This window comes from Phymastichus coffea, unplaced genomic scaffold (assembly GCF_024137745.1).
Source record: "Phymastichus coffea isolate CEN01 unplaced genomic scaffold, Cenicafe_Pcof_1.1 PCOF00017, whole genome shotgun sequence".
In the NCBI taxonomy this organism is placed as follows: Eukaryota; Metazoa; Arthropoda; class Insecta; order Hymenoptera; family Eulophidae; genus Phymastichus; species Phymastichus coffea.
The window spans coordinates 1,757,445-1,774,634 of NW_026706828.1; the positions used below are offsets into that span (position 1 = coordinate 1,757,445).

A 17,190-nucleotide genomic window follows, 5' to 3' on the forward strand; every position below is an offset into this window, starting at 1 on the left:
GCAACTCTAGTAACATCACTAAAAATATCTAGTTCGATTATTTAGTACCAACACTACCGGTAGTGAGCAAAAGTAACTGTTGTTTAAAACTGTAGCGCCGAACGTACCACATTTAATGAACGCTTATCTAACCTTTACATTATTGCAGTCTATAAGATGGCAAATGATAGAGAATTGGACTGGGGGAGGTTTAGGTCACGTAGTGCTATAAAGCAACTTAATTATATCGATAAAGATACTTCCTATCATTTTATCTGCGGATATCAACAAGACTTTTCTTATTGAATAAGAGCTGTAGTAAATATGTAAATAAAAACAAGTTCTTGTTTATTTTATTGATATAACTAAGTGCAGAGACCGTCTACATATATGCATGACGGTTCATTTCGTGATCTGCTTTGCCATTATTGCTATACCTTTGATTGAAATAATTACTTGATCTTTATGCTCGGTTATAAAAAAATGATTATTAAAAAACCAGTGATCGATTTCGCATTATATTCATTTTTTAAACATTATTTTTATGCCCTGAGGAAGAAATCGGTAAGAATACTATTTTTTCATAATCATTTTGTATATTCCAGACTGTAAAAGAACTTAAAAAGTTAGCTCATAAAACAGCTGCTTCTGCATTGATTGCGAAAAACCAGAAGCTAGAAGATTTTATAAATAAGAGAAAACGCTTAGATGGTAACATAGAGCATATTTCGCAAAGTAAAAAATCCAAGCCAAAAATTATAGATGTGCAAAATATTAATTCGAATCCCTTGGTTGAAAAGCGATTACTCCCACCTTCTGAAGAGAACCAGTCGCAAAATGATGACAATGGTATATATATATATAGTTTCTTTTAATTATAAATTGATTAGTTTTGTTTGAAAAGTGTCACGATGTTTGTAACAAATAGAAAACATAAGGCTGGGGAAAATGGGGTGATTTAAGACACTTTTATATGTCTAGTTTTCATTATAAATGTCCCATTGAATCTTTAAATTGTACAGAAAATCTTTATAGCAAAATATAATAATATAATATGAACTTAACTATATATGGGACGATCCATATCAACCGGATCACTGCTGTGTCCAAAATTTGATGTGACCAAAAAAATCGTGCAATGACTCATTTCAAAGCTTAGGATATCTACTTTCTGATGCTGTGTGCGCCTTTGCAAAATCCAACATGGCGGCTCCAATATGGCGGCTACAAGAGACAAACTCGTAAAAAAAAATTTTATTTTAAAAATTTTTAGTAATAAATGTTAAAAAAATTAATATTTCATATTTTTTTATGAAAATCTGGCTCATTTCCTACAAAAAAGTAACAGAGACCATTTTCGCTAAAATGAAAAATAAAAAAGTTATAATTTTTTGAAAATTTTCAAAAATAAAAAACTGCGATTTTTTTACTTAGAAGGAAATGACTTTGGAAAAAAAATTTAAGGAACAAAATTGCTTGAAATTCATCAAAACACAAGTGTGAATTTTTTCGAATTCCTTTGAGCGATTTTTTTGAATTTTTGTAAAAGATCTTGGGAAGTTTTTTAATTTTTCAAACAATCCGATAAATCCAAAAAGCAAAAAATCGCTCAAAACCGAATGTAATGCCTACTATTGCGGGTAAAATTTTAGGGAATTTCTATGCAGCATACGATCTAGTAAGGTCAAATTATTTGACTTAATCTTCACCCCCGAAAAGTGATAGAAGATATTCATTTTCTATTGATGATGCTGCAAATGATGATTTTATTAACAATGATACAGCATATGAAGAAGATGGAAATTTACCCTTGAACTTACCTGATTCCGTTCTTGCTAGCCATAAAAGGAGACCGGACAAAGTGGAGTACGCTATGCCACCAGTGTATACGCTAGTATACATAGTATGCGTTATAGTATGCGTTAGTGTATATGCACTACGCATATACACTAACGCATGTATATAAGGTTATATAAGAGCTGTTTCCGCGAAGCAGTGCCTTAGAAATAACGCTTACGAGTATACATTTATATATATATGTGTGTGTGTTTTATATTTGTGTATGTGTGTGTGTAAATAAGCGGATAGGTACTTATGCTGACAAATTCCGAATTGAATGTGTATTTATGTCCAAATTGTAACCGCAAATTGTACCGAATTAATGCACTTGTTCAAAGAAATTGCACATCAGCGTATATGAAACATATTTGAGGATTTTCATATCAAATGTTTATGTATCTTTAGATAAATTAGATCTCACTCCTAACGGTCAAATGTATTCAATGGTCAACGACGGAAACAAGGTACATAATCAATGTGATTTTATAAAATAATTCAATACTTTTCAAGAAAATTAATTTCAAAAATTAATAATTTCGACCAATCAGAGTGCCCTTTCGGTCGACGACCAAAGATCTCCTCTTTTGCTGTTTTCCCCTCCACTTGACCGTAGCAACCGAAGCGGTGATTGAGACGACGTGGTAACTAATATTGCAAAATATCATTGACTGCTTAACAACGCATCGAAGAAAGAACCGCCTTGTAAAGACGCCATTTTCTTAGAATAAACCGTCTAACAATGTCTTATAATTTATTTTTTTTATAACTTTATAATAAACATATAAATTTAAAGTAATTTTTCTAATCAATAGAAAAGTGACTTTTTTAGTTATTTTTAGAAATACAAATTATGAGCATTTAAGTAAAAATTTAATACTAAAACTTTTTATTGAGTGAGATTAATTATTTCTCGCTCACCATTCAGTATTACTGACGGTGACATTACTATTCGTAAAAATTTTGCAGACACTTTTGTCGACACTCGGAAAAGCCTCTCACGTTAGCTACATAACAGGGGAAATAGGCGCGGACAAGCGTACGAAAGTACGCGACTTCGATGTCGATCTTGGCAACATTTTGCCACTTTTATTCAAATGAAACCTTTTTCATTCAAAAGGTCATGCTAAGATGTGTCCACCAATCTTTTTCCGACGCTCGGAAAAGCCTTCGACATTAGCTACAGAGGAGAGGGTGAATGGCGCGCGGACAAGCGTACGAAAGAACGCCACTTCGATGTCCATTTAGGCAATGCTTTGCCATTTCTATCGGAATGAAACTTTTCATTCGAAAGATCATTAAATTGAAAATTTATGCTACATAGCGTTAAATATACTATGCTATTTAATTTAATCATATTGAAAAATATCATATTGAAGTATATTCAATCATATTGAAAAATTATTTTTTCTTTTGTTGTTGGGAATATTCGAACAAATCGATGTCTTAGTAACTGTTAAATGTTTATAACCAAATTGCTGATAGCGAAGTGGTTAGTTGGCAATTGTATTTTCTTTGGCTATGGCGGAAAATAAGTATATTTTGGTTCTGTGGAAAGGTGACCCGAAAGAGTATAGTGTTGTGCAAAGCAAAAACGTGAGACAGAATAGGAATAGAATCGAAGTAAAATTTGGGAAGAAATGGTTTGAAGCGGAAATAATAGAAAGTAGTAGTGAGTAATTAAAGTTATTATTTTATTACATAAAATTATGCTGAAACTGGAGCTTTATGCTTTTTGTGGCGCAGTATGTACAAGTTACTTGGTTTAATATGGTATATTCTGCATCGTATAAAAAATAACAATTATATTATTATTTGGTGACATTATTCGTATAAAAATATCCACTCTGCCCTACGAACTAGCAGATGACCCGACAATTGCTTCGCTGTCGCGATTCACTCGAGAATACCGAATCGCAGCCCGCGCTAATGTACCGATGCGACGGCTGCCCCGAGGAAAGCCTGTGACGAAAACGTCAAATACTGCGCGTGGCCGCAAGAACTGCACACCATGTCGCAATAATGGCGCGATCCGGCGACTGCTAGTGTTCGCGCGCGAGCGAGAGAGAGAGAGAGCGAAGGGGCTCACCGTAGTTGAGGCTGTTAATACTGTTGTTGCTAAGCTGTTGCTGAGTTTTTGTTACTTAGCTGCGGCACTCAGGTCTAGTTGCCCTCTCAGATGTTTCGCTCACGATACTTCGTCGTCGTCGTACACAAATCTTGTGTTGTTCGCTTGTTGCTGCGGGATGCGTCTGCTTGCCACTACCGCCGGATGGAGAAGAACATCTCCGCTCGCGGCGCGGACACACGTAAAGTCGCTCTCAACGCGCGGACCCCGCTGTGTGCGCGTGCACCACACATGCTTTTCTCTTTTTCTCTCACGTCTTGGCTTTGCCCTCCTCGTCGCCGTTGTCGTTGCCGTTGGTCCGTCGCATCTCCAAAATGAAAACACAACGCATTAGCAAGAATTCTCCTTGCTCATGACCTTGTGGCGATGGACAGGCACGGTGGAGCGAGAAACTGGGCAAGCTCGTGAGCGAGCATTCCCCGTTACATACTTTATAACTTAGATGTATATGAGATCAAACCCGATCAGCGCTTTGATGATTTTACGTCTTTGCAATCCGTAAATTTTACTTGCTATTAGACTCGATTATCACAAAGCAAGTCGACGCCAGAGAGTGCGCGGTGACGGAATTTAAAGTCAATTATAAAAGATAATCAGCGAGCACTTTTCTTTTCCAACTTGAATTTTATTTCGGCAAACAAAACATTTCGTTTCTCGTTTTCATTAAAATCGCGTGACAATTATATTAATCTTGGAGTCGAGTCTTTATTATCATATTCGGATTTCCGTGGCGCATTAATTCGCAAACATTGCTAATTTACAGACATTATTAAAACCCCGTATCGGAAAGGCGATTTGATGCTTACATGGCATGGAGATGTTGAGTCCTCTGTTACCTAAGTTAATTGGGTTCGCTGCGTTTCTGGTGATGATGCGATGTTTCAGATGTTGATAAGGGAAACGGTCTTCGTCCGATGTACGTCTTTTGACATAGCTTGCCAATAGTAATACCGTTTCAGGTAGCATGTTATTTTATAAATATCGGGGTGTTCTAGTTGCAAATGCCTTATCTCTATTAAATCTTTTTCTAATTCGTTTGGGACTATTATGCGCCAACATTTGTTTTTATTCTCTTTTATAAGTGGTTTGACATTGTACTCGTTGTATAACTGCAAACAGTTATTTCCATTTCCTTTACTTTCTATTATCTCTAGAATCTTTTGACGGGCAACATCATTTTTTTGCATTTTGCCGATGATTTTTATGATTAGTTTGCTGTAATTATGTAGCGATGAAATAACGATGGTTTCCTTGGTGTGTTCATGTAATGTAATTTTACGTCGGGGTTTCTACTAAAAAAATCAATTATTGTGTTGTCCTTTCCCCGGGAATGTACAATTGTGTATGAAAATTGTTGAAGGCAAAGCGACTATCTGATCAAACGAGAATTGTGAAAAATCGTAGAATTCAAAAATTCCAATGATTTGTGATCGGTCACGATTTCAAAGTTCTGTCCGATCAGATACATACTAAATTTTGATATACTGTAAATGATTACTAAAAGCTCCAGCTCTGTGGTCGTACACCTTGTTTTTGTATCTGTCAAACATCTGCTCGCGAGGGAAACTATGCATCTATCCCCGTTTTCGTCAATCTGAAAAAAGACTTCCAACTACACATTCGGCATGACATGACTCAAACAAACGGCGTTATAAAGTTTTGCTTGAAAACGTCAAATGCATTGGTATGCTCCTTTGTACAAAACCAGCCACTATCATCCTTCAATAGATCACGAAAAGGGGTAATAAAGTCGTTATATCTTATCGCAAAACGTCTGTAGTAGTTGCATACGCCAAAAATATGTTGCAGCCGTTGTTTGTTTCTTGAAATTAAAAAATTTACTATTACTTGAATACGATCCGGGTTAGCTTTGATCCCGTGAAATCATAAAACGAAACTGAGAAAAAGGATTTTGCTTGATAAGAATTGACATTTTTTTAAATTAATAGTAAATCCGCTTACCATTAGTTTCGAAAAAATCATTGCAGGACTAATATTTGATGGTTGAAAGTTTGCGTTCCGATCGCACAGTCATCAACGTATGTGGCTGATTCTTTGTAAATATTTATATCCTTGGGGCTAACAATGTCTTTCTGGTCTTTATTAACATAACTCTATAATTCCGGATGTATTTCAAAGATATCGATTATTTTTACTTCTTTAAGTAGCGTCAAGGAAGAAGCGCGAAAACAAGCGCTGCCCGCAGTACTAATTCCAAAAAGGACGCGAATCAATTAGTACATTCTACCTTTGAAAACGAACGCTGTAAGAGGACGTGATTGTTCGTCAAGCAGAATCTGCCTATAGCCCATTGTCATATCTACCTTCAAGAAAAATTTACATCTGTAAAAAAATTGCATTTTGTCATCTACGATAGGTTGGGCCTTATGATCAGCTTCTAAGTATTTGTTCAGATTTCAAGTGTCAAAGCGGATTCGCACTGTGTCATCGTCCTTGAGAACGATTCGGAGCGGATTGCAGTAGGGACTTACTGCTGGTTCGATAATTTTAGCTTCCATCATTTTGTTTAGGCACGCCTCGACTTTGTCACGGAGAGCATACAACACAGGATACTTTTGCTTTAATGTAGGATTTTGATTTTTATCTCAGTTTGTGTGTAATTATTTACGCATCTAGGTTTGTCGGAAAACAGATACTCAAACTGTCTTAACATGGTGAAAAAAATCTGTTTTTGTCTTTCGTCAATATTTGAAAAATTTTTCGTGACTAAATCAAGTTGTTTAGAAAGGCTGATTCGCTCTTCACTTTTCCGCGTGTATGCATTTATTCCAACTTTCTTTGCATTCATTATCCTGTCTATTCCATTTATATATTCATCAAGTTCAATTGCTTTATTTCCTTGGATAATTCACCATTATGCTCTTCATTATTTATATCATTTAATTGCAAAGTTTCATCCTTTTCACTTCTTTCTTTTTCTGATATTTTTTCATTTTCGATGATTTCTCTATCGCAAATAAATTTGTATATGAGTGTTTTATCTTTTTCCTTTATTATGCATAGTCTCTCTGACACGCCCGGTTCAAACAAAGTCAACGAATTTGGTAATGTTTTATTTTTTATGTGTATTGACATATGCCAGCAATTTATGAGCAAGCCTATCGACGTGTGAATATTATTTCCTAATATGATTTAACTTGTTAAGAATACAACAACCAAAAAGATAAATTCATAAATGGATGAATTGGATTTTCAGTTGTGTTTGCTTTTTTATTGTAGTTTATTTCTTTCCTAAAGCCACTGAAACTTGTATGCCTGTTACTGGAAGCTCTAAACATTTTCTTATTTTACTAATTTTCTTATAAAATTCTTCAGAAATAACGCTGATTTGACTCCCCGTATAGATAAGCGATCATACCGATATTTCATTTACTTTGCACAATAAGTGCGGTGAAGGTAGTATTGTTTTTTTCGGCGTTCCATCAAAGGGGTCCTTATCGTTCATTCCCATATGTATTTCGGAAACATCATTGTGAAATTGACGCGCTGACGGACCGCACCTAAACGCGCGTATTTTGCGTTTAAATTATTTTGTTGTGTTTGGACATTACTGGCTGTGTGATGATTTGTATTGTTATGTATTGGAGGCGGAAAACGAGTGCTGGGTATTAGTGAAGATAATGGCTGTGCGTTAATTGAACTGATGGATCTTGCTAGCTTGTGTATGTTTGAGTCGGATAGTTATGGCTTAGGGGGATCTGATTAAAAACGTTTTCATTCATCCTCTCTACTATTAAATCTTGTGCTCGGTAATTAATTTTTAAAATCGATTTGAATGTTTGTATTATCAAATTCGTCGTAAAAGCTATTTGAAAAATGTTCGTATGAGTTGAAAAGAAAATATAAATCGTACCAATGTCTATCCTTCCCGTGCAAAGCAATGGTGAAATGATAGAAAACGCTCTAAAGTGACTTTCCCCGTTACAAAATGAATATTATTTCTTCTAATAACTGAACGTGCTAGTTCGGGGGCGGAGTAAATATTTTTATGTATTAATGGCGCCGAAAAAAATGCAGTTGTTATTTCGAAAGTACCAGTTCAGTACATTAATATTATTTGATTAAATAAATGCTAACATTATATTTTTTACATAGATAATAAGAAATATCTGGAGAGTCTCGAGGTATTTACAGATGGGACTACACAATCCAGTTACCAAGGTTCGTAAACATGTAGTTAAATTTATATAATTAAATAATTCGATTTTTGGTGTAAAGTAGGAAAAAGAAAAGGAAAAAAAGAAGAGATAAACAAGAAGAGCGAAGGAGAAGAACTGAAAGAAGAGATGAAAGTAGAAGTAGACGGAGAAGGAATCGAAGAACAAAGAGAAAACATGGAAGGAGGAGAAAGCCAAGGAAATGGAGGGGAAGAAGGAGTAATGGGAGATAAAATAGAGAAAGGAGAATCTATGGAAAAAAGAAAAAAGGGAAAAGATGAGGAAGAAGATAGTGAAGAAAAAAGAGAAGGAAGGGTAGGAATGAAAGGGAAAAAAGGAGACAAAAATAGAAATGAAGACGTGAAAGAAAGAAAGAATATGAAAGGATCAGAATATTATGATGAAAATGGATGTTTGAATCGCATTTTGAGACGAGAGTTTGCGAGTTGCGAACCAAAGGCTGGCAACGTATGTATGAATATACATATACGCATACACTAAAACAAAGACATAAGCACATACGCATACACTTAAACAAAAACTCACCCAATCATAAACGATTATAGTCCTATTACACTGAAAATTACTATATTTCTATTACTATATTCAGATACGATTAACGCAAAGCCTAGAAATTTACGTTTCGAAGGTGGAAATTGAAGAAATTAAGGCAAAGTTTATAAAAAATAGCCACCGTATGGCCAGCAAACTAATGATATCCTTGATAAAACGAGAATATTTGATCAAGATGACGCCAACTGGCAAAGGAGATAGTGAACCAATCCCAACGTCGATATTCGAAGGAGTTCTTGGTAAGCACTCATACCACTTATCATAATTTATTGTATTCAATTAAATGAAATCCGAAATGAAATTTGAAAATGTTATATTCTTCTAGAGTTTGTAAATGGCGTAGTCGAAGAGGACCAGAAAATTTCAAGAAATAGATACAGGATCCTGCTCACTAAATTTTGCAATAACTTGCGATATCGTTAGAATTAAAAAGATGTAAAAATTAAATTAGTAAAATTATGTTCTTGTTTTATTATAAGAAAAACTCTACAGCATTTGGATAATTTATTAATGCTGTAATTAATCCTAGTAATATTTTCAAAACAGTCACCAACAAAATCAACCCAAAAGTTCTCAATAAAGTCCGCGGAAAAATCCTCAAAAAAATTCTCTAAAAAGTTCTCGAATTAGTCCTCAAATAAATCTTGAAATAAGTCCTCAAAAAAGTCGACAATAAAGTTGTCAATAAAATCGTAAATAAAGCCCTCAAAAAATACTCAAAAAATACTCAAAAAAGTCCTCAAATTAGTCCTCAAAAAAGTCCTCAAATTATCCTCGAAAAAGTCCTCAAATTATTCCTCAATAAAGTCCTCAAAAAAGTCCTCGAAAAAGTCCTCAAAAAAGTCTTCAAATTATTCCTCAATAAAGTCCACAAATTAGTCCTCGAAAAAGTCCTCGAAAAAGTCCTCGAAAAAGTCCTCAGAAAAGTCCACAAAAAAGTCCTCGAAAAAGTCCTCGAATGAGTTCTCGAATTAGAAAATTTGAAACATTCTATCATTATTTTATTCAATATCAATAAACGTGTTTATAATTTTAAATAAATTATTATAAGCTAATACAAACGAAAAAAATTGAATTTACCTTCCTATATTTCATCTTTTAATCTCAAATTCATTTTCAGCAGTACATAGTTTTTATGAACCAAATGGTCTTTGTCTTCAGATAAATTTTCTATAATTGCAAAAATAAAGTATTTTATTATGAATTTATTAAAAATATTTGCAACTTATGACTCAAATGACTATTCGATTTGCTGTATTAGCCTGTTTACTGCGTATAAAATTTACTCCAAGTCATTGCCCTAAACAATTACTGGTTCAATAATTAAATATTTTTACATTCATATTTATCTCACTTATTGTAGAAATCATCAAAATTGTATGAAAATAAGAAAGGACCCAACAAGGATATAATTGGAATGGTTTGAAATATGGCCTAGGCTGTTCTTGCTCTAAGACCCTTGATGAAAAGTACAACTGACTCACTAACCGAACTAAACTGCAACTACAACTGCACTAATAACCAAATTGAATTGAATTGTACTGCTTATTAATCCGAAAACTTAATTCATCTCTTTTATAAGCAAGGACTTAAAGCCCCTTCCTCGGCCCTTCAACGCCCAAAATAACTGATCTGCCTGCATTATGAAAAAACTCGACTGTTATAGGCAAGGGCAAGAAGCCCCTTCCTCAGGCCCTCACGCCCTAATTAAATTGTCTAATTAGAGGAAAAGAAATTACTCACTTTTTTTTCTCCGTCCTCCTCACACTTTTCATCTTAAATATAAATTCGACTTTAAAAGAGAAAGAACAACTAATGCAAGTGTTCTTTTATACCCTAGAGTATTTCTCGACGACTGAGAATACCTCTGGAGCCTGTCTCGACGACAGAAAATACCTCCAGAGTACCTCTCGATGACTGAAAAAACCGCTGCAGTATTTCTTGAACCTTTCGACGACTGAAAATACCTCGTCACATTCGTCGAAGACGTCCTCCTGCATAACCAGACTATAGCAAGTTGAACTTCTTCATTACTATTTATAGTTGCAAAACATAATTAAATGATGATCGATAAGTACTCGGAATTATATTGAAAGATGCAAGTTGCAATATTTTGAAAGACGCTTTTTTTAAATGCTAGAAGCATTGCCTTAAAGACATTTTCGATGATCATAAATTAAACTTATTGCTCAATGTTTTAAATATATATTTTCATTATTGCTAGATCTTTCGTTGTCGAGAAAGGCTTCATAGGTCTTTAAACCCCTGGGGAGGTTCGAAAAATACTCCGGAGGTATCCCCAGTTGTCGATACGGGCCCCAGAGGTTTACTCAATCGTCTAAAGATTCGAGAAATAGTTCCACAGGGCTTTTCAGTCCTCGAAAAATACTGCGGAGATATTCTTAGTCGTCGAGAGATATTTCGGAGGTATTATCAGTCTTCGAAGAATACTTTTCGCTATCGAGAAAGGCTCCGTACGTATTAACAGCCGTCAGGAAATTTTAAAAATACCCCAAAGATTTTTTCAGACCTTGAGAAATAGTCCGGAGGCCTTTTGTGTCCTAGAGAGATACTCCGGAAATCTTTTCGTTGTCGAGGAAGGCTCCGAAGGTCTTAACAACCGTCTGAAAATTAGAAAAATACTCCGGTGGTATCCCCAGTTGTCGAGTGATACTCCGAAGGTTTTTTCAGTTATCGAAAGGGTTCTAGAGGTATTCTTAGTCATCAAGAGAATCTCCGAAGGGTCTTTCAGTCGTCTAGAAAGTCTGAACTTCACTATACTAACCAAACAGTAAAAAATTATTCTTTCAAGCATGATGTAAATCTTAGATCGCTTAATTGAAAATTGTTCAGCTTTTATAACATCATTGATATAATTATCGTTTAATTAATGACTGTTTAACCCTTAAACACCCAAAACGCCACTACCGGTACACTGCTCTTCGACGGCCAATAACTAATACTATTCGTAACTAGAAAAAATTGAGATACATACATTTTTATTGCTAAAGATCTCCTCTATTCGATAGTGTGAATAAAATTTCCCCCAAAAATGATTATTTATTGCAAAATGCAGTTTAAACAAAAAAAAACGTGATTTTTCGTGCGTATTTTTTTTTTGTGATCGCTTTTTGAAAGGTTTCCCAGTCTGCAGTATACCTGGGACCTCACTAACCGGTGGAGTAAATGTCTAAACTTTAAGAATCCATGATTCAAAAATCGAATTTTCGTTTTCCTATTTCCAAAATGGCCCCTTAACGGCAATTTTTTTTCAAAATATTCATAAATTTCTTTGCTAAATTAGGTGTACTTTTCGAAAAAACTCTCAAGAGTAAAAAGTTCTTAGAATCAACTGAAAAATACGTCTGAATTTTTTCAAAGAATTTATAGCAAATTTTTTAATTTTGCATATAACTAATTTTCGCAAAATTCAAAAAATTGCACGAAACGCTCCGGAAAAATTCAGGCGTATTTCTTGGCTGATTCTAAGAAATTTTTACTCTTGAGTGTTTTTTCGAAAAGTGCACCCAATTTAGCAAAAAATTCCCGCGGTTTCTGGTATCATCTAAAGGTGTTGAAGATGATTGATGTGCATATGTATATCTATCGTCTGTCTGCCGCAAACAGAGTTTACGTTGCCCAACTATCACCAACGTGGAGGTCGACGAATCTCGATAGTTTCTTTTTTTTTGTTTTTTTATTATTTTTATATTTTTAAAATTTTTTTTTAATATTTTTTTTAGAGATTTTTGAAAATTTCAAGTATTCGTCAATTGAAATCAATTTGATCCTGCTGTTTCAGAGTGTGATTGAGAGAAACAACGCAAGCAATAATACATATCGCAATCAATGCAAAATCTTGTAGTCCTTTGGCGACATTTTTCAAAATTACATAATAATCTTGTTCTTGACTCGAATCTATGAGTTTTTAATCGCCTAATTTCGATTGCAACAAATATTTCCTGCTAATGTCTCTACAAAAATCTTTTGTTTTCAATTTATTTTTAGTACTCTTATTGCAAATTTTCCAAATTACTGTAGCATTTGTGATTGATGATTCTATTATTCTTGAAAAAATTTTAAAAGTCTATTTCTTCGAACTGATAGATGGAGAAGCTTTTTTACAACGGAAATCATGTAAATCTACCCCTCCCATGTATTTGTTGTACAAAGAAAAAGCATGAGGAAATCCTAGTTCTACTCTCTCTTGAGCAGTTCGTGAAAATCTTTTCACGGGTGTTATGGGAGTGACACCAACAGCTGTGGAAAGAATAGAGACTTGTTTTGAGTCTATGACACTGATAAAATTCATACCACTGTTGCTATCATGACTTACTTTGTACGATCCTCGCGGATCTTTTTTTTCAAATTCATGTTTTTCTTTCACTCTATCCTTACGAACAGTTCCTGTTGATCGTAAACCATATTTATTCAGATGAATGAGTAAGTCTGGGCTGGTAAAAAAATTATCAAAGTAGATATGATAATCAGATAACTTTCTTATTGACAGGCCATTCAGAAGGGGATTGATCAGTTGCACGACAACTCTCGAGCCAAGTGCACATGCCATTAACTTTATTCCAATACTTGTATCATTTTTGCCACAATAAACATCTACATTGAAAAGATATCCATTGGCTGCACATAAACCCCAGAGCTTTATCCCGTATCTATCAGGTTTACAAGGCAGATACTGTTTTAGGCTGGTACGACCAAAAAATCGAACCATCATTTCATCAACTGAAAGAACTGTTGAGAAAAAACCAAATTGTTGAATGTTTTTCCTGAATAAATTTAATAATTGACGCACTCTCCATGCCTTATCTTTATCATTTCTATCTTGAGTTTTTGAAAATTTTATTTGTGATTTGATTTCACAAAATCTATTACGGCTCATGGCTGAAGCTACAGGAGAACATTTTACAAGAGGGTCAGTTTCCCAATACTCTGATTGATTACTTCGGATATTGTATGATGACAGCACTAATATACCGATAAAAGTGTTGAGTTCTTGTATGGATATTTCTAAGCCATTTTCTCGGCTAGCTTCAATGATATAGTCTTTTATTTCTCTGGAGAAAAACATTTCGAATATTTCCACAGGTGTCATAGATGATATTTTTTTCCTTGTTGCATCTGTCAGAAAGATTTGATCATCTACATTACCAGAGCGAACTTTTTCCCCGGCCTTCCAAGAAAAAACGTGATCTGGTTCCAATTGTTTTTCAGATTCTGAGTAATTATGAAAAGTAGATCTATATGAAACATTTGGTATGGAATATTCCAAGGCCTCATTCTCGTCATCCGACGAGGAGTCTCCATCAGAGCCAGAGTCATCAGGATTTGGTATGATGGTACATTCATCATTTTCATCTGAATCCGATTCGGATTCAACATTTGTTGAAATTTCTGTGGCCCTGCGCTTAGGCATTTTTTTTTCGATGTGTTCGAAAAATTTTAGGATGAAAATCCGGTGAAGGTGTGATGTGGATGTCAGAGTGAGATAAAGGTTATTGAATCATTGGGAATTTTTTACTAAAAAACGATGAACTTTCCGAAAAAACTCTCAAGAGTAAAAAGTTCTCAGAATCAGCCAAGAAACACGCCCGAATTTTCCCGAAGCGTTTTGTGCAATTTTTTAAATTTTGCAAAAATTAGTTATACAGGGTGTCCCATTTTAATTTACCACCCCCTAATACAGGTTAATAATTTGCTCTGAGAAAAAAATGTTTCAAATAAAATTTGTTGGGTTCGAAGGGGGGCATCTTTTGGCTATTTCAGCTGCGACCTTGAACATGACCTTCAAGGTCATTTGAAAGTCAAGACCAAATTTTCATATGAAATGTGCATATTTTATGGCGGATTCGGATTCTACTAAAAAAGAAAAACACTTTTTGTATGAATCATTTTTTGAAAAAATCCCAAATTTTTGTTGTAAACGGCTTTAAAAAAGTAGAAAAAATCACTAGATATCTCTACCTTAAACTGAGGTTAGAATTTTTCCCACAGTTAAGAATGATTTTGATGAATGTTACTAGATTCAATGAGGGACATACTGTAGTGACCTTCACCACGAACTTGCTTAAGAGCCATCAATGTCAGTTGAAGGTCATCAAGATTTTTTGAAGGTCAAATGTTTATTTACAGGTAACCATTACATTTTATCCGAGGAATTAGAATATTAGAATTAGAATATTTTTCTCGTAAATGCTTTATTTCTCGCTAAAAGACATTTTTTAGCTTCGTTATCGTTCTATTGGTAAGGCTTGTAAATTCTTACAGCTCCTCAAAGCTTCTCATCATTGGGTTTTCATTGACTTTCTGAATTTCAGATTAAATAAAAATTAAATTATTAATTTAAGATTAAATATTCCCTAAAAAATCTACCTACAACAGATAATGGCTGACTACACGCCAGTAGAGATAGTCAACATGATCAAGATTCTGGGAGAATGTCACGATTACAAGGCTGCAGCGAGGCTGTACGCTGAAAGGTATCCGGACGCTCGTCATCCTACTAGGAGGAATATTAAACTTCAAACGATAAGAGCTCAAGGAGGTAACTTAAGAAGGAAGAGGCGACGGACGGGCCCAAGAGAGCATATTGCGCTTGGGGTTCGTGCTGTAATTGCTGAGGATCCTCATATTTCGACGCGACAAATTCAGCAAATGCATGGAGTACTCAGATCAACAGTTTCCCGTGTATTGCGTCATTTTAGATTTCATCCATATCACTTGCACCTTACACATGCCATTGAGCCTGGTGATCCTGCCAGGCGACTTAGATTCTGTCAATGGGCGGAAACACGAATGTGCATAGATCCATTTTTCTTTGATCGGACTCTCTTTACAGACGAGGCAAAGTTCGACAATATGGGAGGAGTTAATCTTTATAACGCGCATTATTATGCAGAAGAAAATCAACATTGGCAGCGAGATCCCCGTACACAAAGACGGTGGTCAATTAATGTTTGGGTGGGCATAGTTGGGGAATACGTTGTGGGTCCAATTTTTTATGACCGTAATTTAAACGGCGAACTTTATTTAGATATTCTCGAGAACCAAATTCCACCTCTTCTAGAAAACATTCCGCTAGAAATAAGGTGAGACATGTGATTCCAGCAAGATGGTGCTCCCGCTCATCGTCGACTACTTGTCAGGAGATTTCTGAACGCGACATACCCAAATAGTTGGATTGGAATTGGTAGTCCAATCTGTGAATTCCCTGCGCGATCGCCAGATTTGATCCCATTGGACTTCTTTCTGTGGGGGGCCGTGAAGCAGAGAGTTTACGCGGAAGCCCCGACGACGGCACAAAATATGATGGAGAGAATTGTTGCAGCATTCCAGGCGTTAACCCCACAAACATTAATAGATGTCCAAAGAAGTTTTCAGCAGAGAATACAAATGTGCATTCAACAAAATGGGCAATTGATAGAGCACTTGAGACATTGAAATTTCTGTGACTAGCTGAACGAAGGGGTCTTGCCTTAAGTGGTTGGACGTGAAGGTCTTGCCTTAAGTGATCCAAAGGATACCTCTGTCTTTGTTTGAAGCTAGTAACATTCATCTAAAACATCTTATTTCTAGAACAAATTCTCTTTTCAGTTAAAGGGAGAGCTATCTACCTATTGATGATCAAAAATTGATTCAGACAAAAAGTGTTTCTCTTTTTTAGTAGAATCCGAATCCGCCATAAAATATGCACATTTCATATGAAAATTTGGTCTTGACTTTCAAATGACCTTGAAGGTGATGTTCAAGGTCGCAGCTGAAATAGCCAAAAGATGCCCCCCTTCGAACCCAACAAATTTTATTTGAAACATTTTTTTCTCAGAGCAAATTATTAACCTGTATTAGGGGGTGGTAAATTAAAATGGGACACCCTGTATGCAAAATTAAAAAATTTGCTATAAATTCTTTGAAAAAATTCAGACGTATTTTTCAGCTGATTCTAAGAACTTTTTACTCTTGAGAGTTTTTTCGAAAAGTGCACCCAATTTAGCAAAAAAATTTATGAATATTTTGAAAAAAAATTGCCGTTAAGGGGCCATTTTGGAAATAGGAAAAAGAAAAATCGATTTTTGAATCATGGATTCTTAAAGTTTAGACATTTACTCCACCGGTTAGTGAGGTCCCAGGTATTCTGCAGACTGGGAAACCTTTCAAAAAGCGATCACAAAAAAAAAAATACGCACAAAAAATCACGTTTTTTTTTGTTTAAACTGCATTTTTCAATAAATAATCATTTTTGGGGGAAATTTTATTCACACTATCGGATAGAGGAGATCTTTAGCAATAAAAATGTATGTATCTCAATTTTTTCTAGTTACGAATAGTATTAGTTATTGGCCGTCGAAGAGCAGTGTACCGGTAGTGGCGTTTTGGGTGTTTAAGGGTTAACAAACTATAATCGGTTGGAGTTTTAAGAACATTTTTGAGTCAATCTCTTTATTCGTTCGGTGAAAATATAAATTATTTTTCTCAGTCCCTGCC

The 17,190-nt window shown here is 35.0% G+C and overlaps 1 protein-coding gene across 1 annotated transcript; it reads right to left on the reverse strand.

The window, feature by feature from the left end:
• Positions 1–12,781: 12,781 nt before the first annotated feature.
• Positions 12,782–14,125, reverse strand: LOC131675222 (piggyBac transposable element-derived protein 3-like). Its single transcript, XM_058954130.1, has one exon. The coding sequence runs from the start codon at positions 14,123–14,125 to the stop codon at positions 12,782–12,784; it is 1,344 nt and encodes a 447-aa protein (XP_058810113.1).
• Between the last annotated feature and the right edge of the window lie 3,065 nt (positions 14,126–17,190).